Source organism: Photinus pyralis, unplaced genomic scaffold (assembly GCF_008802855.1).
Source record: "Photinus pyralis isolate 1611_PpyrPB1 unplaced genomic scaffold, Ppyr1.3 Ppyr1.4_LG2, whole genome shotgun sequence".
NCBI classification, from domain to species: Eukaryota; Metazoa; Arthropoda; class Insecta; order Coleoptera; family Lampyridae; genus Photinus; species Photinus pyralis.
In genome coordinates this window covers 14267250-14292400 of record NW_022170403.1, presented here as the reverse complement: position 1 = coordinate 14292400, position 25151 = coordinate 14267250, and the positions used below count along the sequence as shown (strand labels likewise).

At 34.7% G+C, this 25151-nt stretch overlaps 1 protein-coding gene across 1 annotated transcript in view; it reads right to left on the bottom strand.

The window, feature by feature from the left end:
* The window catches only part of LOC116163839 (RNA/RNP complex-1-interacting phosphatase), a 32320-nt gene extending 9730 nt beyond the window's left edge, over positions 1 to 22590 (bottom strand). Inside the window, exons 1-4 of the mRNA XM_031477969.1 lie at positions 22585 to 22590; positions 21808 to 21845; positions 20977 to 21064; positions 12819 to 12904 (exon numbers count right to left, since the gene is read on the bottom strand). Coding sequence (XP_031333829.1) covers positions 12819 to 12904; positions 20977 to 21064; positions 21808 to 21845; positions 22585 to 22590 — 218 coding nt within the window. The remainder of the gene's footprint in view (positions 1 to 12818; positions 12905 to 20976; positions 21065 to 21807; positions 21846 to 22584) is intronic.
* Positions 22591 to 25151: the final 2561 nt, after the last annotated feature.

Below are 25151 nucleotides of genomic sequence, written 5' to 3'. Positions count from 1 at the left end.
ATACTGCCCGCCATAAGTACCTACCTGAACACCAAATGCACTTTTGATCAATTTTGATGAAATTTTCAGGAAAATTGTTCAAATTTCCATCGTTTATTATTTCGAAATAAATACAACTGTCCTGAAAATTTCATAAAAATGTATCAAAGTACACTAGATGTTCAGATACTTAGGACAGTATATTCATGGAGGCTACTTTTAAATAAAGTACGTTGTTTGTCATATATTCGCATTGGTTCACTTTCATTTGACTCGCCCTCGAAGTTCCAGAAAACGTTGAACTCATACAATATTTGCAGAAGACCGAGACGCTTGTATAGGGATAGGCATCTCTTCTCCATTCGTGTTAATTCCGCATCGATCGCAGGTCTATGAGCCAGAGGAATATAGTAAGGTCCCTGTACAATAGGTGTGTATCCTTCATATGAATTTCATGCACATATTCATCCGTTTCGCCCGGAACATCGGACTATGATGCTCCTCCTCCAGAACCATGCCTTCGACAAGGTGTAAGATGGTAATACTTTATACTGGGGCGTAGGCTATACAATTTAGGGATATTTTTTGATCCATTGAATAGATTTTGAGAAATGAAACTTAAGTTCTCCAGATGCTTAAGAGACGAACTGCTCTCGACTAAATCTAAGATCTAAGACATTTTTTTTTTCAAGAAATCTGTAGTAGTTACATGAATATCCACCAGATATCTTCGGACATCCGGAGATTCTCAAGGATATCCTTGAATTTCGATTAATATCCTTGGAAATCATTCGACATCTTCTAATTTCGCCTAGATAGAATTACCTGTAGGTATGTGGTTTGGGAAACTGAAAATATGGATCGGTAAAACTAAGGAAGGGGTTCGCAAATATTCACTGTAAATTGTTATTCGATTTGTTTTTTTGAGACTCCTACCTTACCATCCGAAAACTATTGCAATCATACTATAAAATAGAGTTGCAGGTTCTCTGTATTCCTGGACATCCCCATAACGGTGTCTCTATCCCACGACCAGACCGGATACCACTGGTGGTCAAGAATGGTCGCTGGTTATTGAATAAATAATCTGTAGTTGCTCTGTCGGTCGCGTGACTGGCTGCCCTTATCTACGGTGACTTTATAGTGACAGTGTGGTGCTATTTTCTATTGGTAATTGGGAGATCCGCCATGTTTTGGTCAAATACACTGGATTGGTAGCAATTAACCGGGAAACGAAGGTGATGTATTTATCTTGCTGGACACAATTGTGAGCTAGCATTATTGTAACCATAGCAAAATCTACCAATTTGGTTAAACCAATCACCTCAACGATAAATTGTGAAAAACCTGGCCGACATGGAGCATTTTGACTACACTGTGTTTATACAGTCACTGTACCCATATTACATACGATGGCGACACAGTATAAGGCACTAAGCAACTCTATTTTAGAGGTATAGTAGATGATTCCTGAATAACTATTCTACCCGCCTTAAATTCGCTCTCACCCTAAGTAATGTTTTGGTAATTTATTAACGAGCTCCTAGCGAGTTTATAATTTTGCGGTGTCTGTCCGTCCGTCCGTCCGTTAGCACGATAACTCATAAACGAATGGACCGATCACGATGAAATTTTGCAGGTGGATTCTTTATCAAATTTGTAGATCGGAGTTCGTGAATTGGCAATGTAGCCCAAAAAATAAAGTAGGCCCTTTTGACATCTTCGTTAGTTATGAACCGAATTGCATGAAATTCAATATGCGCATTGCTTTAGCCATATTAAACACAATTCCAAAAGTTGAGCCTAATCGATCAGCATTCACAGTGCCATTTTGCGTATCTCGACCATTTACAGACCGAATTACAAACCTTCTTATTTATGAAGGTATTTACATGAAATTTGATACATAGCCACTTGGAATAAAAACAAATTTAACGCCAGTTTTCAAAATTTGGTTTTGCGCATGCGCAGTGCCAACTTTCTCATTTATGGAGGGATTTAAATGAAATTTGATACATAGCCACTTGGAATAAAAGAAAATTTAACACAAGTTTAAAATTTGGTTTTGCGCATGCGCAGTGCCAACTTTCTTATTTATGGAGGCATTCAAATGAAATTTCATACATATACACGTTAAATAAAAGCAAAACTAACATCAGGTTTAAAATTTGGTTTTGCACATGCTATAGCCATACACAGGAGCTCGTTTGCTATTCTGTTTAATTTTTTTAAAAGAGATTCTGTAAAAACACACAACGTTGGGACATTTGGCTACATAACTCCCAAGAGTACATCATTTTTTGATTATTTGGAAAAAAGTATGTTTTGGTCCATCATACCACTGAAGACCGCTTACACCTAATATCTAATTGTTGTACGCATTCAGAATAGTATAACCTGAGATGTGTTTAGTGTCTTGCTATGATCCCTGTAGAAGTCGCATGCATTTTTTGTCATATTAGCTCCATTTACTTACGTAATTTCACATACGATGCTTAGGTCCATACAGTAATTTGGTTATGTACAATTTGAATATAATTATAAGGCATAGTACTCGTACATTGTAATATATCATATGAATAATCTGTAATGGTATCGATACGGGGCGGAGCTGTTTTCTTTGAATCCACTGTACTTATCCGATTTAATTAATGTACTTATTAAAATATTAACACACGGAAATATGATATTGCCTTTGTTATATTCGTCGAGTGTAGTATTAGCTTTAACACACCGACGAAGATAAACATGATTTATAATTGTAGTAAAAAATACACATTGTTGTAATTACATGGGTATACCACAACTTTCTCATGAACGCGCTTAACATAATTAAAAACCCTTTGTTGAACCAAAATAAACATAAAACAATGTGAGGTAGGTGAGTGAATAGTTTATTTATTTAAATTTAGGGCGTGCGTCAAAAAATGTAAGATACAATACAATTGATAGTAACATATGAGCAAGGCGGCGGTAAACGTAAAAATAAAAGCGTTAGATTTAAATATAATGGTTTTTGTACATCAATTTTTAAATTCCTAAAAACAAAAAAAAAGATAATGCCATATTATGCTGCATGTGATATAGTTGAAGGAATAGACACTCTTCATAATAATCGATACTCGCAGAACTTGATCCTAAACGAAGTGACTATTAAATACGAACACGTCACTCTTTCGCCAAGGTTTCTGATTACGTCTTGATAATTATGGGCACTTGTGAAAATTGAATTCCATAACTAAACTAACAAATTGTTTTCTGATTTCTGATTCCGAGCCTATGTCCCATCCGAGAGCGGGACATCGACTGACAGGAAAGTGTGTCGGGTCTGCTAGTTATGTAATAAATTTTGCTGATGATAAATCTCATTTATCCGAAATCATCATGAAACCTTCAATTTCACGCCTTCTTTATGTCAGGTAATTTTAGTTCCCATAACAGTACAGTAGCAGCAATACGTTATTTGACTAGTTTCCCTAAGCCCTATCACATCGGCTGCACCTGTCACTTTTCCGGTCGCATTGTGCTTGTATCACATTGGTAATGCCTAATGACTCCTGTCATCACTGACAGATTGACATTAATCAGACGTTCTATATGAAAATTGAAATTTTATATTAAATACGACGATTTCCTGACAAATTTAATAAGGTCCGGGCCTAGGAGCGCATCGTTCCAAGGGGCGCACGGTTGCCACGCCAATTTTAAACAAGTTAAAAAGTAATCGTAAACGATTTACATAAAGCGCATTTCCACTTGCATTCATTTCCCATTTATAAGATGCAACTTCTGTTAAAATCCATTTTTAACGTGCTACTTCAATTTCAGTTTATGAGAAGAATTTCATTTCAATGCTTTTCTAAATAAGAAAGTTGGAACTGCGCATGCGCAAAACTAATGTTAGATTTTCCTTTGTTCCAAGCGCCTAAGTATCAAATTTCACTTAAATGGTTCAATAGATAAAAAAGTTGGCACTGCGCATGCGCAAAATAAAATTTTGAGACTGGCGCTAGATTTTCCTTTATTCCAAGTGCCTATGTATCAAATTTCCTTTAAATTCTTCCATAAATAAAAAACTTGGCACTGCGTATGCATGCAAAACCAAATTTTGAAATTGGCGTTTGATTTTCCTTTATCCCAAGTGCCTATGTATCAAATTTCGTGTAAATTCTTCCACAAATAAAAAAGTTGGCTCTGCGCATGCGCAAAACCAAATTTTGAAATTGGCGTTTGATTTTCCTTTATTCCAAGTGCATATGTATCAAATTTCATTCAAATACTTTTATAAGTAAAAAGTTTGCAATTCGGTTTATAAATGGTCGAGATGCGAAAAGGGCACTGTGAATTTTGAATCGATTCGATCCAACTTTTGGCATTGCGTATTATATGGCTAAAGCTATGCCCCTATTGAATTTCATGCAATTCAGTTCATAACTAACGGAGATGTAAAAGCGATCGAACATTTCTAAACAAAGTTATCGTTCACACAGACAGATAGATGGACGGACAGACAAAGGAACAGACGGACAGACCAACAGGCAGACGACAGATAGTAATGCAAAATTATAAACGATCTCTAGGATCGTTAATAAACGGCAAAAGTGTAAAATTATGGAACATGTAAAAAACGGTTTTTTGTTTTTTTTACAATAACTTTTTTTTGTAAGCGGTACAGAAAAAATTCCTTCCTTGGTACAAGACTCGACACCATAACGAACCAAATAGCGCAAAAAGTAGAACAATAGCTCTTAAGATAAAGAACTAGTAGCATCGCAAAACGAGCGGACGGACGGACGGACAAAGTGGCCACAATAGCGCATTTTTTTTTTATTTTTGTGGAAATGCGCTAAAAATGCACACTTATGATAATTTCGGCTTAACAAAAGAAGAGTTGCAATAATTAATCATACAGGGTCCTGCAACAGGGCGTCGGTCTTTCCTAGCTTATACCTGGTAAAAAATATATAAAAAACGTTTTGTACAAATCTCAACTATTATAGATGGTTGAGTGTTTATAGAAATTATTTTGAAATGTACAGGGTGCTGATTTTTTAAAACAGAACACCGCATATTTTTTGTCTCGTTTTTTGTTGTTTCGATGTCATTGGTTAACGTTTACATATTGAAACTCTTTCATTTTTTGTTTGTGGTCAATGTTGCCATCTTATTAATTTTGTTCCCAATTTCCCCATAAGCAAACCTCACTTTGATGAATCGTAGTGACCCTCTTAGAAGTTAAAGAATAAAATTTAAATAATAATGTTAATCCGGGTAAATATAGCGACACTTTGATAATGAGAAAGTTAGAATTAGTGATACAGGGTGTTCACAATGAAACGCTAGAATTTCTGAATTTCAAAGTGCCATAAATATTTTTTTTCAAATGGAACTACCACTATTTTATTTCGCTATTCGGTTATCTTATGTATTGTCTTTAATTTTTATAAATGATTTTCTGTGTCTAAACCCCGTAGTTTATGGGTTACTCAATATTTCTCACAAAAGTAATTAATTTGGTCGGCCCGTGTAGCGCAGTTCAGTGGAAGCTCGACTGCGGTACAGGGTCCCTGGTTCGAATCCGGGTTCGGGCATGGATATTTGTAAATGTATAGTGGGTTGGGTTGGTAGAGCAGCCTCGGCTGAAACCCCGCCCACTAAAAAATAAAGGCAAAATAAATAAATAAATTACGAGCGGCAATTTTTTTCGGGGCTAGGGACGCACAAGTATTAAATCCGGGCTATACACCCAAATGCATCAAAGTGAAAGTGCACTAAAAATACTTTCCAGGAAACTATGATAGCACTTTTTGTATGAAACGCGGATTGTCGCGGGCAAGAAGAAAAGAAAAGTTAAAAAATTAAACAAATATAGCAAACGAGCTCCTCTGTATGGCTATAGCATGTGCAAAACCAAATTTTAAACCTGATGTTAGTTTTGCTTTTATTTAAAGTGTATACAGGGTGATTCCTATAGTACCTGCCACCGTTTGGGAGCGTATAGGGGGTGCCTAGGGGAGTATTTTGATATAGAACACTTGGGGTCGGAAATCTAAAATAAGGGCGCCAGAACCAAATTTATCTTCTGGAATTTCACGCCTGTATGTAGGCAACCCAACCGACCGACGTTTCGCGCGGAGCGATGCAGAGCGAGTAAGCGCGAGGAAGCGACATGGGAGGGAAGGAGGGAAAACGACAGTCAAAAACGTTTACAAGTGTTCAACGTGGCCACCGTTGTTCTCAATGCACTTCCTACATCTAGCCAACTATTATTATACTATTGCCATAGTGTTTATTCACTTGATACGCGTCGTTGCAGACGGGATTTCGTGGGTTTAAACAAAATTCTGATCAAGTGTCAGCCACACATCGCCGCCTAAGATCGCTCCGTGTGCACCGCCGGCCGGTTGGGTTGCCTACCTACAGGCGCGAAATTCCAGAAGGTAAATTTGGCTCTGGCACCCTTATTTTGGATTTCCGACCCCAAGTGTCCTATATCAAAATACTCCCCTACGCACCACCTACACGCTCCCAAACGGTGGCAGGTACTATAGGAATCACCCTGTATGTATGACATTTCATTTGAATGCCTCCATAAATAAGAAAGTTGGCACTGCGCATGCGCAAAACCAAAATTTGAAACTGGCGTTAAATTTACTTTTATTCCAAGTGGCTATGTATCAAATTTTATTTAAATCCCTCCATAAATAAGAAAGTTGGCACTGCACATGCGCAAAGCCAAATTTTGAAATTGGCGTTAAATTTGCTATTATTCCAAGTGGCTATGTATCAAATTTCATTTAAATACCTTCATAAATAAGAAAGTTTGCAATTCGGTCTGTAAATGGTCGAGATGCGCAAACGGCAAAGGGCACTGTGAATGCTGATCGATTAGGCTCAACTTTTAGAATTGCGTTTTATACGGCTAAAGCTATGCGCATATTGAATTTCATGCAATTCGGTTCATAACATCGAGATAGTATAAATGGAGACGACATCAAGTGACCAAAGCGGGACCCGGTCCGCCATATTGTTACTACACATCCGTCATCCGTCAGATTTTGTGTTGTGTTGTGATTTTCGAATTATTTCCGTAATTATTGCGGTCTATTTATATAAATTGCGTTTTATCGACATGGTGTGTTGTGCTGTGCGGAGTTGTTATGCCCGGGATGGGATTGACAAAAAGAAAATAACTGGAATAACTTTTCATAGGTAAGTACAAACACAATACAGGCTAGTATTGATAGAATTTCAGCATTTAGTTTAGGTACCTACTTACTGTCAATTTAATCACGATAAAGCCGACCTATGCATATTGTAGGTACCTATTATGCACCATTTGTCAACTTAACTTTCACAATTCAATTGCACCAAGAAAATTTAGGTATAGGTACTTAGTCATTTGATATTTACTGATAGCTTTTAAAACTACCCCATTCGCACCTACACAAAAAAACTTAAACTTTTTTTATAATCGTTCCATATTTGTAACACATTATTACATTTGGTAATTAAGCTTAAAAACAATAGGATCCGGCCCTGGCAAGTCGGCCATATTGGTACGACACTAAGCCCCGCCCACAGGTCCCATTTTAATAGTATTGTTTAGATGCTAAATAGCGTCTCCATTTATACTATCTCGATGGTTCATAACAACGGAGATGTCAAAAGGGCCTACTTTATTTTTTGGGCTACATTGACAATTCACGAACTCCGATCTACAAATTTGATAAAGAATCCACCTGCAAAATTTCATCGTAATCGGTCCATTCGTTTATGAGTTATCATGCTAACGGACAGACGGACGGACGGACGGACGGACAGACACCACAAAATTATAAACTCGCTAGGAGCTCGTTAATAAGTTTCCGCGTAAGGGCGTCCTAACTTTGTTATTTACATAACAGCGAAATTTAAACTGCGAGAACATCTCATAAAAGTGAATCCAGTGACCATACTATGAAATAAATTTGCGCATGTGCTTTTATGACATCCGTCAAAACGATGGAAATTATGGAACAGACGCACCTGTCGATAGTACAATAATTATGACCGTAAATATACAGTACCGAAATGGTAACTCTAATCACAGTTGCTATGGAAGTGAGACCAGGGTCGTTCCTACCTATAGGGCGATGTGTAAAAATCATGCAGGCGGTCGAAGCAAAGGGCGGCTAGAGGTTATAAGAGAAGAAGCGCTCCTCAAAGTTTTTATTATTATATACAATTATACCATTCATTATACAGAGTGGCTAATAAAGATGGCACCAAAACGCTGGTGTGAAAACGGTTGGAAATATCGGTTTGAAAGTTTTAGGACTTAAATAAGATATGTTTGTGCATCTGGCATGAAAAGGAAATTTTTGTCCCGTATGATTTTTTGACACGGCCGCCATTTTGTTTTTTAAAAATCGCAACATAGATCTTGCAACACATCGTTGGAAAGTTTATTTTACCTTTATTACGAATATGCAATAGGAAAAATAGAATTTAAATATAACCTGCACGTGCGATAGCTTCTTTTGTCTCATGTTTATTACAAACGCTTCAAACGTAGGTATACAATAATGTACTTATAACAATTCCTCTACAAAGAACAATTTGTGCTATCAATCAGCCAATACAATAATCTGGCAATCTTTTGGATCTCGCCTTGAACCATCACTGAACCATATCACTTGATACTCGTCAAAGAATACGAGTATATGGACAATTAAAGCCTAACTAACTTAAACAGGGCGATACGTCAGAGGCGATTTGTAACCCTCTGAATAGGGGCCAATTGATGTCCAATTGTTAATGGTAATAGTGGCAAACAAAAATATACGCAGAAGCAATAATACCATAGTGCACCTCAAGCAAGACTATATTGTTCGAACTTTTTCAAGGGAAAGGCGGAGATAAGTAACCCCAAATTAGTACTCAAAACATTATACTGTAAAAACAAAGAGAGGATTTAGTTTCATGGATATTTGAAACTCAACCATGTGCCATTTTTTGAATAGTGAAATATGAAGGTGTCATTTGGTGCAAAATTGCGTATGGTATGTTCTTCATCAACTCAAAATGGACTTAAATAATCTGCATTTTTGGATTCAAATAAAAACAACGGAAATATTGTTTATGTACTCTTGCAGTGGTACAGGACACGTGACTATAATCCCGCTACAAAAGGCCACTAAAATACACTGTTAATTTTGATTTAATTGAAAATACAAAGTAAACAAGATGTTGAACTGGATGAACAGCGAGATAAGAATAAATTGTGGCCAGAATAATTAAGCTTATGTTGTAAACAGGATATTAATAAGTCATAATCGTTAAAGGATACACAGTGCATTTTTCATTTTACTAACGACCTTAAGACATCTGAATCACCTAATGCGCTCTTTTAATGTATGTTAGATACTTAATTTGTACTTGACGGCCAGTGTCTTGTTAGTAGCAGCAAACGAGATAATTAAGTCTCATCTTTTGTAATTAGAAGCTTTTGTGTAGTAATTATCCGGCGTAAAGTGCGGCGTATCGCTCAATCAAGTTTTCTGGTCGTTTATTGCGTTTAACTCTTGACATTTTGACAAATTATTTTGATATTTATTTCGAATCTGCATGTATCCGAAATTATCATCAATTCATCAACAAAACAAGATTCACTCGAATTAATATTTTCCATAATATGCTCTTTCAGTAACTGCTTCTAGTCAGTTTTATCATTGAATAAGTAATACACTTATTTACTGGTTTTATTTAAATGCTTACTAACAAATTAGTTATTGCCATTTGAAGATACTGTCGGGTACTTGTCATTATATAAATTTTATAAACTGATAGATAACCTATGCGAATACGTTGCTTTCCAGGAAAATTAATAGTCAGATAGGGTTAACGGTAACATGAAAGAACGGCTCAGTTCAGTTAGACCTCTCTGACTTATGTGAATGCATTTTCCATGCGGATAGGAATTCAATCACGAGAGATCGGAGTTTTAATAATTTTTTGCCTGTCCGCGACGGAAATACCACTGGAACACCTAGTGCAGAGATAAGAATATGTCAAACTCAAATGTCTACTTAGATATTTCATATACGGCGAGACTCTAACTATTTTGGCTTACGCCCCGTTACAATTTTTTTTCTCCAAACGTCATAGAAATGTGACATTGTTTATTTCGAAATGTGATTTCCGTATACCGCTGTTGAGTTGCCCTTGGTTAACGCTCATGGGCAGCATTAAAAGTAATGGCATATAAGGACTTCACTTCTAACTTAAAAACTAAACTAGCATCTGGACAAATCTCCACTAATTATTATATTCCAAAACAGTGGAACACTTAATACAATATTCAACCCTGCATATTACAAAAAATAAGCTCGCAGCACTTTCTTTCCACTACAGCACGTCAAGACGTTTTTTGGTAAAGATTATTCGACACTTCAACTGCCGGTGTAATTCTGGATGTGTCCATGGCGCGTTTGATTAGTCATCTTCACCTCTCTACAAAAATAATTAGTTTTCTTTTGTTGCAGATTTTATGAAAATCCGGGAACTGAGCTCACTTCTCTGGATGACATCTCCTTTCAAATGAAGGTAGGCGTTGCCTTTCTTATGTTTAACTTGTATTTGGCCATATACGTACGCATCGCGCCTATTGCGGCAAATGAGTACTAACTTCATGATTCATTGGGCGCTCACTGTATAATTATTTCTAAATAGTATTTTCAACGTAATAAAGTCATTTGGAGAAAAATAATGAATTTCATTCGTCTTAGCAGTAACTTTTTGTGACATATGCTGTTACAAACTGTTACAACTGACAGATGTGCCACAAGTGATACTGTTAAGCCTTATAAAATAATGTACTACTAAATATATAATCTATTCATTACTTGCAATTTTACGCAACATACCAACATTGCCTTTTTCTTATTATTTTCAAACTCAGGCTCCCCAGACTATATTCTATTCTCCCCTCTTTCTTCGTTTTTCAGCGTTAAATTTTTTCTCAAAAAAAGGAACCAACGAAGCAGGCCAGATCGCGCCTGCACCCCACGGCCCACATGAGAGTCTAATTATATCGTGGGGTTACTGCCAAAACAAGATAACTCAATTTTTTTTATAATTTGAGTTAAGTACACTACTAATTTCAGAATAGTGCAAATTATATACTACCAAAAGGAGATAGCTCCAAAGCAAGTCTAAATTGTGTTTACACATGCGCCGAATTAAGATAACTCCATTATAGTAATAAAGAGTACAGCAAGAACCAGTCAAATGCAGTTCAGTAACCATCTAGTCTGCAAAAAGAACGTATGTGTCACTTATCCTACTTTGCCTGTTTAACTTTGTTCCATTTTGTTACAAAGTTGACTGCCTAAACAAATTATATAGGTACCACTTATCCTATTTTCGCTGTTGCAAATATATGTCCATAACCGATAACTGCCACTTATCTTATTTTAACTGTACCAGTATACACCTATTCAAACTACCTTCTGACCTCACTTGTCTTGTTTTGGTTGTAATAGTACTTACGAACATGTGCTCAACATAACCTGCATACGGCGGTGTTTCGGCTTAAATTTAGTTGTGTATAGTGAGTTTTTTTTTAAATTGCTAGCGTTCAATTCCAAAGAGTTTCATTATTACTTTAAGTCGTTGCCTTAGGCAAAGTGTGCCAAAGACACAATCCCAAAACCTGGTTTAGAAGACACTGATCCAGAGGATTTGGAGATAGATGACGCGGAAGAAAATTAAATTGATGTTTTTTACGTATACCTAATTTTCATTAATAGTTTTATTTTATTGTTTGTGTTTTGCATTAAAAATAGTTCCTTCTAAATTGGTGTACTCTTTTGGTTAACTCCTGAATGATTCTTAGGCAACCTGCAAAAATAAGATAAGTGCCCATTTTTTTTAAATAATTTTGTTTATCAAATTGTTTCTTCAGTTGATAAATACAAATAATAACATATCATTACAATTTATTTTTATTATAGCATATGCATGCTTGAATACTACTTTAATAATGATTCGCTGATTTATCCTGCGCATAATAAGTTACAAATCCACTTTACTCAAAACTTCAAACAAGTAACTTATCTTGTTTTGGCAGTAACCCCACGATATGAACTTGAACATTAAAAAAGAACAAACGCAAACGAGATGATTCTGCTAACCCGTGCTCTCCACGACCTGGAACCGATTTTTATCGTACCATTTATGGGACAGGTGACGCCATACATTTTGAGCTTGAGAGTGTTTCCACGGAAATAGAATAATATGCAGCCAAAAACACACGGATAAACCGCCTCGTAATTTAACACGACCTATTCAAGTCAAGTCAAGTCAAGTCAGTTTATTGATTAAAAAAAACTATTTATAATAGTTATGTACACGTCACAATAACAAAAAATTATAAGTTGATCTTAGCAACGGTAACACTGAATAGCTCGGTTTCGGTGTAAAAGACACCTGACGTAAAAAAATCCTCTTCGTAATAAAAACGAGCATTTTCGTACTCTCTTCCAAACATGATGAATGGTGATTTCTTACGGAAAACACAATCGCGCACATTTCATTGAAACGCAGGAAAAACCGAAAGAGATACGATAGCAGAAATTGAAGATTGATGAGATGTGGACGCCGCACGAGCCGCGCCGAACAACCTCATTCGGTGCGGTACACCATCCAAGCCTTCCATGAGACATAGTTTTAAGTAAAGGAAATTTAAATACAAATTTTCTTCATTGATAGGTACCAAAAGAATTGAAAAATTACACTAAATTTATGCAATAGCATTTTAATAAGACAATATCATGGATAAACAAGTTCACACTCACCGTTTGATGATAGAAAAAGGAGGAATCCTTTGTCCGCCTCCAGGACATTTTATTTTCACGTGTTGTATACCATAATCAGAAAACTCCTGAAATACAAAATCATATTCATTACTTAATACATAACGTTCCATTAACAAAAATTCTGACTCGCAGAATACCCCTAATTTTTTGTTGTTTTCGGTGTAAATTTAGTCGCTGGTTCGGAATTAAACAAGGAGTTCGTTCTTTTTATTTACATTTGAAGTTCCACGTTGCTTTGTTGAATGTTTAAGTTTTGTTTAATTGATCGCTTTATAATTTGTTTATTGTGATTTATTTATTTAATTGTAAAAGTGAAATTATGTCTTAAAAGGGTAGGAACATCTGGCCGTATTTGCGATATGACTATTTGTAATCGCGTTGGGTAAGGTGAAATTTTATTAGTCTCAAGTTAAACACGGTTTATCGCTGATAAGAAAACAACAGGTGTGTAGTTTATTTCGAAGGTGGCGGTATTCAAATTTAGCTGTGTGGTTACGAAATGTTTAAGGAGATTTTTAAGGTAGAAAAGAGCAGATTCTTTAAATACGAGAACTTGACGAAAACGAAGCCGTTTGTCAGCCTTTTGGATGTTAAGTGGCGTTCATCTTTTTGATAATGTCGTTCCTTTATTGAAGTTTACTGTAAGACGTCATGAAATGAATTATCGACATCGTGGGAAGTTTTAAGCACTTTTTCCGCTGATAACCATTTGGGAGCCCCCATCGGAAAATGACAAAATATCCAGGTGTCGTTCCTAGCGATTGCGCTGGTGCAGGCCATATGTGCGGGTTTCCCACATTGAGCGCAACGAATATTCTCTTGGTATTGGATCAGCCGTAAATAATAATGTAGGTAGTCAATGGAAAAGAATTAGTAGATATGGTATGCATGTATTTATCACAACTCGACAGATTGCACTTGTTTTTCTTATCACTTCACCTTTTAACGTAACAATGTTTACGATTAATACTTAATATTAATATATATAATAATATTAATAATAAGATTAATACTCCAATATGTCATACATGTATACGTATACTGGGCAGTGTCCAACTGAAGACTGTCGCATAGTAATCTATTTCAACCCTAAAATCATCGCAAAATGTGTCAAATTCTTTTGTCCGTTTTATTTATGAAACAATGCTTTAAATTAGTTACAGGAATAAAGACAGCATGTGAATTTCTTTCTTTGCTCGAAAAAAGAATGGTTCAGATACAACTGTGGTAGACACCACTTTAATAATGCCTCCAAAAATTCCCGCCCTCTTTTTGTTTAGAAACAAACACGAGATCTCGTCCACAAGCTCAACATCCATTTCGATAACTTAAAGCACTGTATATTATGTAGAAATATTTTGTTCAGTTAGTGGTCTAGATTAGCCGCGTTTCGGGTAGGTATAATAGTGATCCCTCGAACATAGCTTACCGGTATGGTAATGTGATGAAGCATTATAGGATTGTGAGAAGGCAAAATGATTAGATAAGAAACACTTAAGGCAATGGCCCTTAAACGTCGAATAAAAACTTAACTATATGTTTCGGTATCCAAGACGATACGTATATTTAAATGCGGGACTCTAGATGAAATCGATCTTGATTTAAATCGGTTTAAATATCGAACGATGCTTCTTAATGATTAAAAGTATGCAAGAATTAAATTAAGGAAAATGTTGGCCAATAGCCATAAAGGTGTAGCAAGAATTAGTTAGCAAGGTAAATATACACATATATACGTGAGCAAATGAGAATTAACATGACAGAACGTCGTATTTTAACACATATCTTCAATCGACAGTTTGAGCTTACATTGAGCTTTAATAAAACTTAATACGAAATCTTTAAATTACATCTGTCCGCAAGTCCCATGTTTCAAAGCGTTGGTGAAGTGCATGGACCGATTTCGTTAATTACTTATGAATATGCATGCTCAGAGAATATAAATAAAAGCGCCGCCGAAATACACACCATAAACAAACGTCTATCTCACTGCCTTACAGTTAAACTAGTAGGTAATTGATCACTTTAGAAACTCCTAAAAATAGATTGAAAGATAAAAAATTTGTCGCAATAATCAAACGATAAAAGAAGCGAAAGCGTCCCGTTTCTTTTTTTTAATAACACCTTAATGTCACCTGAAGTTTAAGTGGATATAAAATTTTATGAAGAACTGGTGACAATCAAGAAGAGTTATATACCACCATAGATTTCCCAATATGTCTCTTTAAATACTTATGACAAAGGTTAATGAATAAAGTCACACGTCCTTCAATTTCAAAAATGTTCCGTTGTATCCTGCGCTGATGGTTATCTTACAAGCATGTTCCCCAAAATTCCGGTAAACATTTCTTACATAGAGATATCATTTGTAAATGTACGCCTAATTACCATTAAAATTTATTTCGAGATCGATGAACTTGTATACGAGCATACACTCTTCCATGAAAACATTTTACTAACGTATATTATGGAGAACAAATTCAAAATTTATTTAGCAATTTAATAGCCAACGAAATTACTCCATCGATTACCTTCACTAAATACAACTGAAAAGTGCTCGTTAGATCGAGTTGCATATGAGGAACAGATGAGACAAGTATTGTGAAGGAATACAAGGCACATATGGCCTATATGTACTACTATATCTACCACGATGGGTTAAGAGCGTCAGATATGAATCTATGTGTGCATATTTCATTCAATTAGATAGATATCCTTTTCAATAACTGATGTTAATTGCTAATGAAGGTACGGCTTAGGAAAAATTACCAGAATGGTCGATTATTTCAAAATATACAGGGTTTATCAAAAAATGTCTTATATACAAGTTGTAGAGTTGTTAAAAATCTTCATATCTGTGATAAATTGAAATATACAGGGTGAAATATACAGTTGTGGAGAATGATGAATATATTTTTTAAATGCAACATCGTGTATATTATTACTTATTTTGATTGTTGACTCAATTTTAAACATTTTTTATTAACCATATGTTATACCTAAATTCATTAGTTTCCTAGATATCATGACATTTTAATCAGATACAAAACACAAAATAAATTTCAAGAAACAATTTAATATGTTAACTTTCCCCTTTGTTAAATTACAATTAGGCCATTATTAAATAAAAAAGCAAAATGATTGGTTTTCAAATACAACGTTTCGTTTCAGAGAAATTGTCATCAACTTTATAATTGACCGTAAACAAAAGCCCATACCGTATTGTACGGCATTTTTATTACGAATTCAACCATATATGTCACACACAAGAAAAACAAAAGTTGGAAGCAGTTGGATTCAACAGGATGGTGCACCTGCGCACAACAATCGTGCCAGAATACCTATTGGATAACTTTTTCATTTATCCAGGAAATTTGGCCAAATGCATAAATATAACTATAACCTTTTTATTTACAATTTTTCTTCGGATAATTTTTTACTCGTCAATATGGGGTAGATATGAGATGGTTTCTAAAGTGTGGCATACTTAAACCCGCCGGCTTGGAACAGACTCCCGGTACTTTTTACTTAACTGGTCATTACAATTTATATACTCGATTTCAGCCGAGTATTGACCATACGCTCCTTCACTCTGTATTTTTCCACTAACTAATACTAAATAAAAAAATGTTCCAAAACCCACACGTGGGTATTGCCGCCTAACACAAAGTATTGAAACGATGCATCGTCATCAAAAGCACACAAAATGTCGAATCTGAAGCACGTCCACGCACAGAGAAAGAGAGGAGTTAAATAAGTAAAATAAAGTTTCAAAGAAATATTACCATACATAAGAAAGTTGGCTATGAGCAGTCTGTGCGGTCACTGCGCATGCCAACATAATTTTTACTATGTGCGAAATGTATACCTTTACTAGAAGCACCTGTGGTTAAAATTTCAAAGAAATATCTCCATAAATAAGTAATTTGACATTGCGCAGTATGTCCACACATCACTGCGCATGCCCACACATAATTTTTACTATGTGCGATATGTTTGCCTTTACTAGAAGCGTCTGTGGTTAAAATTTCAAAGCAATATCTCCATAAATAAGAAAGTTGGTATTGCGCAGTCAGTGCGCATGCCCACATAATTTTTACTATGTGCGAAATGTTTATCTTTACGACAAGCGTCTGCGTTTAAAATTTCAAAGAAATAGCTCCATAAATATGAAAGTTGGCATTGCGCAATCTGCGCAAAATATGGAGTTAAATGAAACTGATCGAAATGGGCAAATATAGACCATAACAGTTATCAATTACCGAAAACCCGAAGTCTCTAGGTGGCCCAGGGGTCGAGATCTCGATGGAACGGACGGACGGACGGACAGACGGAAACACGAGCACATAAGCTTTACCTCAACTTCGTTGTGTTACGCTAAAAAAAGATGTTTCAAACTAGATAATAAGCTCTGAATTTATTTAAGGAGTTTTCTAAGCTCTGAACTCTCTCAACGCCAATCTTCGAATCTCTCTAATTCTATTGCCAAAACGCTAATCTGTTTACCAGCTCATGGCGGCTATTCGAATGTCTTAAATTCGTGCAAAATAATCCCCTATCTGAACACTAAGCCATCTGTTTACGCTTACTTAATGGCGGAATAGTACCTAATGACGGCGATATGTTATTAATTTTCATGGGTTCACCGAGCTTTCAGGGCTATATACTGAGCTTCGGAATTCTGTACAGTCTACTTATTTTTACAAAGGTGCGCTTAATTTGCAAAGTTGCAGAAGTACACTAATACGACCTATTTGTACCTATGTGTAATTCAAAACCAAAACCCGCTAATGCTCCACAACACAATTTAGAACAAATAATTCATTGACGAATGTGTGAGAAGACGACGAAATCGAACAAAATAAAAAGTCGAACCCAGACTCGAACCTATTATTGAGTAGTTTTAGTATTTTTTTGTATTTCCAAAATCTTTGGAATGGGCTATAGTCGCTTAACAAGTAACGAAATTATCCATGGTTGGATTTAACTTGTTTCTGGCAGTGTACCACGTGAGAACTTGGTTTTCTCCCAATGAGGGTGGAGGCCTGGATTTCTTTAATACAGGTTTTCCTTAATACAAAATTACTGTCGCATCCATTTTGAATTGAATCAACAAGACTATCAATAATCCCCGCTGCGGACTTGGGTACCTCTTTAGAGTTAAAAATTCAACGTCTTTACAAAATTCTAGACTTTTCTTAACATCCTAAGACCTGACCTAATATGCGCAAATACTAGTCTTCTGTTATTTTACTCGCGCACCCCTGCGATCTATATAAACACATTACCTTCAGATGAATGTCAATCAAATTTTGGCCGAGTGATAAGTAGTTGCCCTGAAATTTTACACTTTTGCGTGGAGCATGCTGGACAACCAGGTGAGTTACACAGCGATATCTAATGTGTAATGAGTACAGGAAACCAAGGTTTTGTCCCGACAATTTTTTCAAAATGTATCGATTAACTTGAAATTTTGACAGTAGGTAAGGAATAGCCTAAGGATTAAAATCTATATCATGCCAAATGGCGCTTTCACTCTGGGAGCGGTTGTCACTCCATCTAGGGAGTGGCAATTTTTTAATGAAATTTAACACAGGAATAGATAGAAAAGTTCATTCTAAGCAAAAAGTGTTCTACACATTTTTTTTTTGGAAAGTGAATACTTCTCCACTTATACGCGGCCGAAAGTACGAGTTTTTCATAGAAAAGTACAATGTTTTTAATTGATTATTCGTAAAAAACTAGAAAAGTATGCCTTTTATTAAAAAAATTGTGGAGAACAAAATCGTAGCTTTTAAATCAACAAAGAAAATGGTTTTATTAATAATTGCTGTATGACCAATACGAACCAAGTTGTGTCTTGTTAAAGGTTAGCTCCTGTTCGTCAAACGCTAAATTAGAGGGTTTCACAGTCAAATAATGTCAAAACTATGCATTTTTCGAGAAAAACTTGTAGAATATTTTTAAAGTATTTAAAAAACCTTTCTTCTTTTTTTTAAAAACAAACTTTACCATAAAAGGTAAGTGAGTTACGATAAAAATAAGGTAGATCCGTACTTTTTTCAGCAAAAAAAATCAGCGCAAGCAACCCCCTAATTAGCACCCTAATTAAAATTAGTCCTTCCCCTTTTCCAGTTGTCTTTGATTACGTATTATTAATACATTCTAGAAGAGTGACCAGGTTAGAAGACTTAATTTTGACTAAAAGTGAACAACGAATTTCTGCAATTCTGTGAAAAATGTCCTTCTCTTCAAAATAACTACAAAACAACTCTTACGTAAAAATTGCTACAGCATTGTAGCTTTTTTAATTCCAAATATTTTCCTCACAGTCAATTTTCTGTACGAAAAAAATTAGGTGAGATATATAGACGTTTAAAACGTGTATACGGGGTGGTGCACGGTAAGTAGGAACATAGGGATTTAACATGGGAAATTAGTTTTATGCAATATCCTGCCCTCCTGTACATTTAATAGAAAAAACTGTAGGGTTTAAAGTTGTTCAGAATTAAAAGGTGCATACAAAACCGGTTTTACATGTTTTATTAAGCATTTCTGTTATTAGTGGCAATAGCCATGAGTTTTGTTGTTTTATGAATTGCTACTAATAAAAAGAAATGTTGAAATTTATTTTTAAATTTGCGAGTATACCAAAAGCTTAATAAAACATGTAAAACCGGTTTTGTATGCATCTTTTAATTCTGAACAACTTTAAACTCTACAGTTTTTTTCGTAAAATGTACAGGGGAGCAGGATATTGCATAAAACTATTTTCTCATGTTAAATGCGTATGTTTCTACTTACCGTGTACCACCCGGTATATAGGTATGTGAGCACTACCTAGTTTTAGCCCTTTAAGCTCACCCCATTTTAAAACTAAGGGTTTTTAATGGATTTGTAAATAGCCTTGTAGCTCTTGTAAAAACCTACAGAATGGTTTTTTTAATACATTTTCTATCATAAAAAATAAAGTAGTTATGGTTATAAAAAACGCATCACAATTTTTTTCGAAAAATTCCAAAAGCACATGACCGGTATATTATATTTATTTATATAACTTGTATTCACACTTATACATCCCTTCCATACACCTATACACTATCTAATGTATATAAAGGGGGATTCAAAAAGAATATCACCACTTTGAAGATCTGAATTTTAATTAAACAAACAAAATACCAGATTAAACTTGCCGAAGACGCGTATCCCACCATTTTTGAAAATCAGCCATCTCGCAGAACCATGGGTTACATTCAAATGAAGAGTGTTAAAGTAAGTTTTTTTTTCACTAAACAAGATGTTCAATATGACCCCACTCGAGATATGTCGATACGATTATACGTGCGCTGCTGCCCGGAACTTTTCCCTTTGCACAAATAGGTACACAAACACTGTTTCTCTATGAACTGTTTATTGTTTATATCAACGTTTGATACACCATCTATCATTAGGCTGACCACCATACTTTGTTCGAAATGTACACTGAACAACTGCGTCAATAATCAATTATTGAAAGTAAATACTTTTTTCTAAATAAACCACAATAAGGGTTGATTTTTAAGGGTCGAAATATTCTGAAAGAATGTTCCAAAGTCTCTAACAGTCAGTACTCAACTCATCTGAACCAAAATTTTCTCACCTTAAGCTTTAATATGTACAGTTTCATGGATTTTGGCAAAAAAGGGTAGTTTGCACCCTTAGAAAATGAAGAGCGCTCATCGGCATAATATAGATTTTGAAGTGGAGGGTAAGTTGAACTTAATCCTAAATTTTCATGCAAATCGATGCATTTTGAAAAAAATGCCAGGTTTTATACTATTTTAAGTTTCGTTTCCTGGACTAAATGTCAAAAACTCCTTTTTACTAATAAAATCCACTATAAATTAACTAAACACCCTGCTCTTTTCCCAATTTGATTAAAGGAAATGCAGAATTTTAAACAGAGTAATAGCCAAAACAAGCTTGAAATTCTAAAATTTCCGATGATGATAAGTCATCTTGACATCCATGTCGGATATTATAATTGGCAGATATTAACTTAAATTATCATGTTCATCATCCTTCAAATTTTGTTACATAATTGCACAACAGGTAGGTGAACGTGGCTTACCGAATTAAAAACAAAAACCGAACTTACCGTGGCATTATAATATCTATCAGTAAATGTGAGATCTATGACAAGCTGAAGCTTAGGGATCCTCTCACGCAGTATGGCAGGTGTAAACCTGTAATGAAACAAATTCTGTCAGACATTCTTAAGGAAATTATAACAAGGTGATTAGCAGAAATGTAAACAATGAACGCGTGTCTAAGTTAAGCATGTAAAATTGACAAATTAACCACAGCCCAGTTTTTAACAAGCCATTTGTCTTTGTGTTTTATCTTCATTATTATGATGTTAAGTAGATTAATGATAATAATATGTTACAACTTGAACTGAGGGTTGATTTTGCCGGCTTTCGAACGAATTTAAATAAACGTACGATACATAATTAAACAAACAACAAATCGTGATACCTTCAACTGAGACTGTCAGTTAAAGTTTGTATAAGTTAAATAATTAAAAACTGTTTACAGTAAAAAAAATGATTGATGGATTAATTTCCTTCTCATACCATTTAGTAAATTGTCCACAATACGTTAAGATATTAATTAAGAGGTATTTTCTATGACCATAATACGAAACGTCAACAGCTTAAATCTATCTGTTGAATTAAATGTAACTACCTGTTTGTTATACTATAGTAGGTAATACTGATAGATTAATAATAGTGACTTGACACGCAAAAGCTTATATATTTAACGCCGCTTTTTAATATTTGAAAAACGATTATGTGTTCGAATAAAAAATTATGTCTGACATTGTTTATTAATATAATACGAAAACTACCAATTTTATGGGAACCAGTTTTTTTTTAATAATGTTTATGGAAATTATTTAAATTACATGTGGACGATATACTCTTACCATTCGTCCGTGGTGCGGAAGTGCCTCTTGCAAATTTCCTGAAAAAAAAAACACGTGTTAATCGTTTTCCAAAATATTTATTAATCTAGTTTTCCTCTTACAGGTAAACATACATGTTTAGAGGTACTATGTAAACATTTACGGATTAGTTTTTGCAAATTACGTAACTTTAAAAAATAGCCTTAAAATTGTGTAACACATTTCTTAATTTTTTTGTAATCGTTATTTAGTTCTTTTTAAATATGTTCAGAGAGAGCTTAAGATGGCCGCCTTTCGGATGTGCATTTGATTTTCTATAATTAGAAAATCACAGCAAAAGACACAAACGTGTAAATAATAATAAAAATAATCATATGTAACATGTCTATCCAACTGCAGCTCTTGGTCGGACAATAGAAGTTTGCATCTGAATGTACAACATTTATTTTGATTTGTAAAAGTTTACATGTAGTGAGTTGACAGCAAATGGCCACCACAAATTAATAAATCTACACCTAGAAAGATATACTGTACCTACAGCTATAGACATGCTAGTCGAAAGCAGAACACTATACTGAAAATAAATGTGAGCTACGAACAAATTCTTGGTTCTCCAGAAATATAAAGAAGTTCTCGAATATCTAGTATATCTAAAATTGTTACCGTTTGTTTAGTAGTAATCGATAGCTAATTAAAAATTACTATACATTTCTATTGTAATATTTATAGTAGTTTGTCACCAGACATTTTTAATTAATTTAAACAATTACTATTATTTTTAAAGAATTTAACACCTACGGTCATATCCCCTTTTACACACTACGTCCCCTTGTACTATATTAATCTGTTTATTTATTTATTGTTCCTCTTGTTCTAGGTCCTCAACAGGCTTACGAACAATTACAGAGTGACCCGCGTAATGGTTTTTAGAGTTGTTAGAGGTGCATCTGCAGAAAGGTCTTAAGTTGATCTATATTACTCCGGTATTTACCTTACGAATTAGGAAAACTGCAGGAAAACCTAATCCGGAGTAGCCGGCAGAATGCTCGAAACTGATCTAAGGAAATTCCCATCTCTGCCACAGATGAAAATTCCTACCTCCGCTCATGTTCGAACACCCGGCCTCCGGTTGCTCCGGATGTTAAATTCAATGTATTTATTGTGTGTGTGCATAAATTCTCTTGTTCTTTTCAGGTTATATCTTTCCGTTCTATGTGCTATATTGGACAATCAGCTGTCAATATGTCTCATGGTGTGAGTTACTCGACATACATCGTACTGCCGAGGAGGCTCTCGACTATACAGGGCCATCGACAAAGAATACCCACTAGATCAATTGATTGGGAGTGGACCACGTAGTAGAAAGATCAGTGGGTGCTTTAGTTCATAGAGCTAAAATCAATTGTACGTGTTCACAAGAATTATTTGCATTTTTTTGCTCAAGAAAAGTGAATCGCCAAATCGTGTGACACTCGTGTGGTGTAATTTGTGACCTTGCTGTTGCCATAATAATTATCGTATAGTCGGGAGCTGAGCCTGAAAGGTACTCAAAATTTCTAAAACTGGATTGACTGACTAGGTTTCGAGTGAGAGGAATGCGATAAAGTTAATGTAATATATAGTACGTTTATCTTAAACAGGAACATACGATTTTGCATGCAATGTTATTTCCCTAATAGCATTTAAAACAAGTTAAAAAGTAATCGTAAACGATTTCCATAAAGCGCATTTCCACTTGCATTCATTTCCCATTTGTAAGATGCAACTTCTGTTAAAATCGTAAAAATCCGGCCACAAATATGAAAGATAGCGTTGCATATGTGCAATCCATTTTTGACGTGCTACTTCAATTTCAGTTTATAAGAAGAATTTCATTTCAATGCTTTTCTAAATAAGAAAGTTGAGACTGCGCATGCGAAAACCTAAATTTTGAAACTTGCGTTTGATTTTCCTTTATTCCAAGTGCCTATATTTATCACATTTCATTTAAATGTTTCCATAAATAAAAAAAGTTGACACTGCGCATGCACAAAACCAAATTTTGAAACTGGCGTTTGATTTTCCTTTATTCCAAGTGCCTATGTATCAAATTTCGTTTAAATTCTTCCATAAATACCTAAAAAAGTTGGCACTCCGCATGCGAAAAATCAAATTTTGAAACTGGCGTTTGATTTTCCTTTATTCCAAGGGCCTATGTATCAAATTTCGTTTAAATTCTTCCATAAATACCTAAAAAAGTTGGCACTCCGCATGCGAAAAATCAAATTTTGAAACTGGCGTTTGATTTTCCTTTATTCCAAGTGCCTATGTATCAAATTTCGTTTAAATTCTTCCATAAATAAAAAAGTTAGCACTGCGCATGCGCAAAACCAAATTTTGAAAACGGCGTTTTCATTTATTTCAGAATCACAAAAAATTAAAACGATCAATAGCGGCTATTTTATACAGATGGTACCCTCTATATAAAAGTTGTTTAATATTTTATTTTCCATAATAAGGTAGCATTCAGTTGTTTTTATTTTAGAAAACAAATGAGTGACGAAAAACAATTGATTTTTTAAAGCTTGTTTTATAGATTTTTTGTCTCTTTTCGATAACGTAACATGTTAGCCCTTAATCCTTATACAGTAGACAATTCTTCAAAAACAATTAAAAACTCTTTAGTAAGTAATATTACACCAATAGCATTAATATACCGAGTGATTCATTAGAAGTGATGATCGCTTGAATTTCGCGCGTAAGGTTTTAGTATTTTTTGCATTATTAGATTGACGGTTTGAATTTCGTTAGTAATTTTTTTCTGTCATGACTGTCATTTAAAAAACCAGTGTCGCCATTAATTGTGGTGTGCCATTTGCGGTTTATTACTTTTTCCATTTTGAACAATTTTTAGAGTTGATGCACTAAAATATGTAAGAAACGTGACTGTGTCTAATGTTAGTTTATAATTGGTGGTAAAACAGAAGCAGTATTTGTAGATTATAAATAAGTAAACGATTTACTGAAAGTATGATGATACACAACTGCAATTAAATAAAAGATTATCAGTTAGTACCAACTTCATAATTTTTTTGATTTGCGGGAAATTCAAATTGTCCTCACTTCTAATGAATCACCCGGTAGATATCCTTCATCAAAATCAAATTAACAGTAAAATGGTTTTCATCGCAATAAATGTTCAAAATGTTTACCATTAACTGCAAGGTACTATCACGAAAAGCTTAAAAAAATTTAATTTCTTGTATAACATGTTACGTCATTGAAAAAAGAAACAAAGTCTATATCAAATGAGCCTAATGAAAGGGTACATAGGTACTATTTAAAAAAATTCAATTGTTTTTCGCTGCTCATTTGTTTTCTGAAAT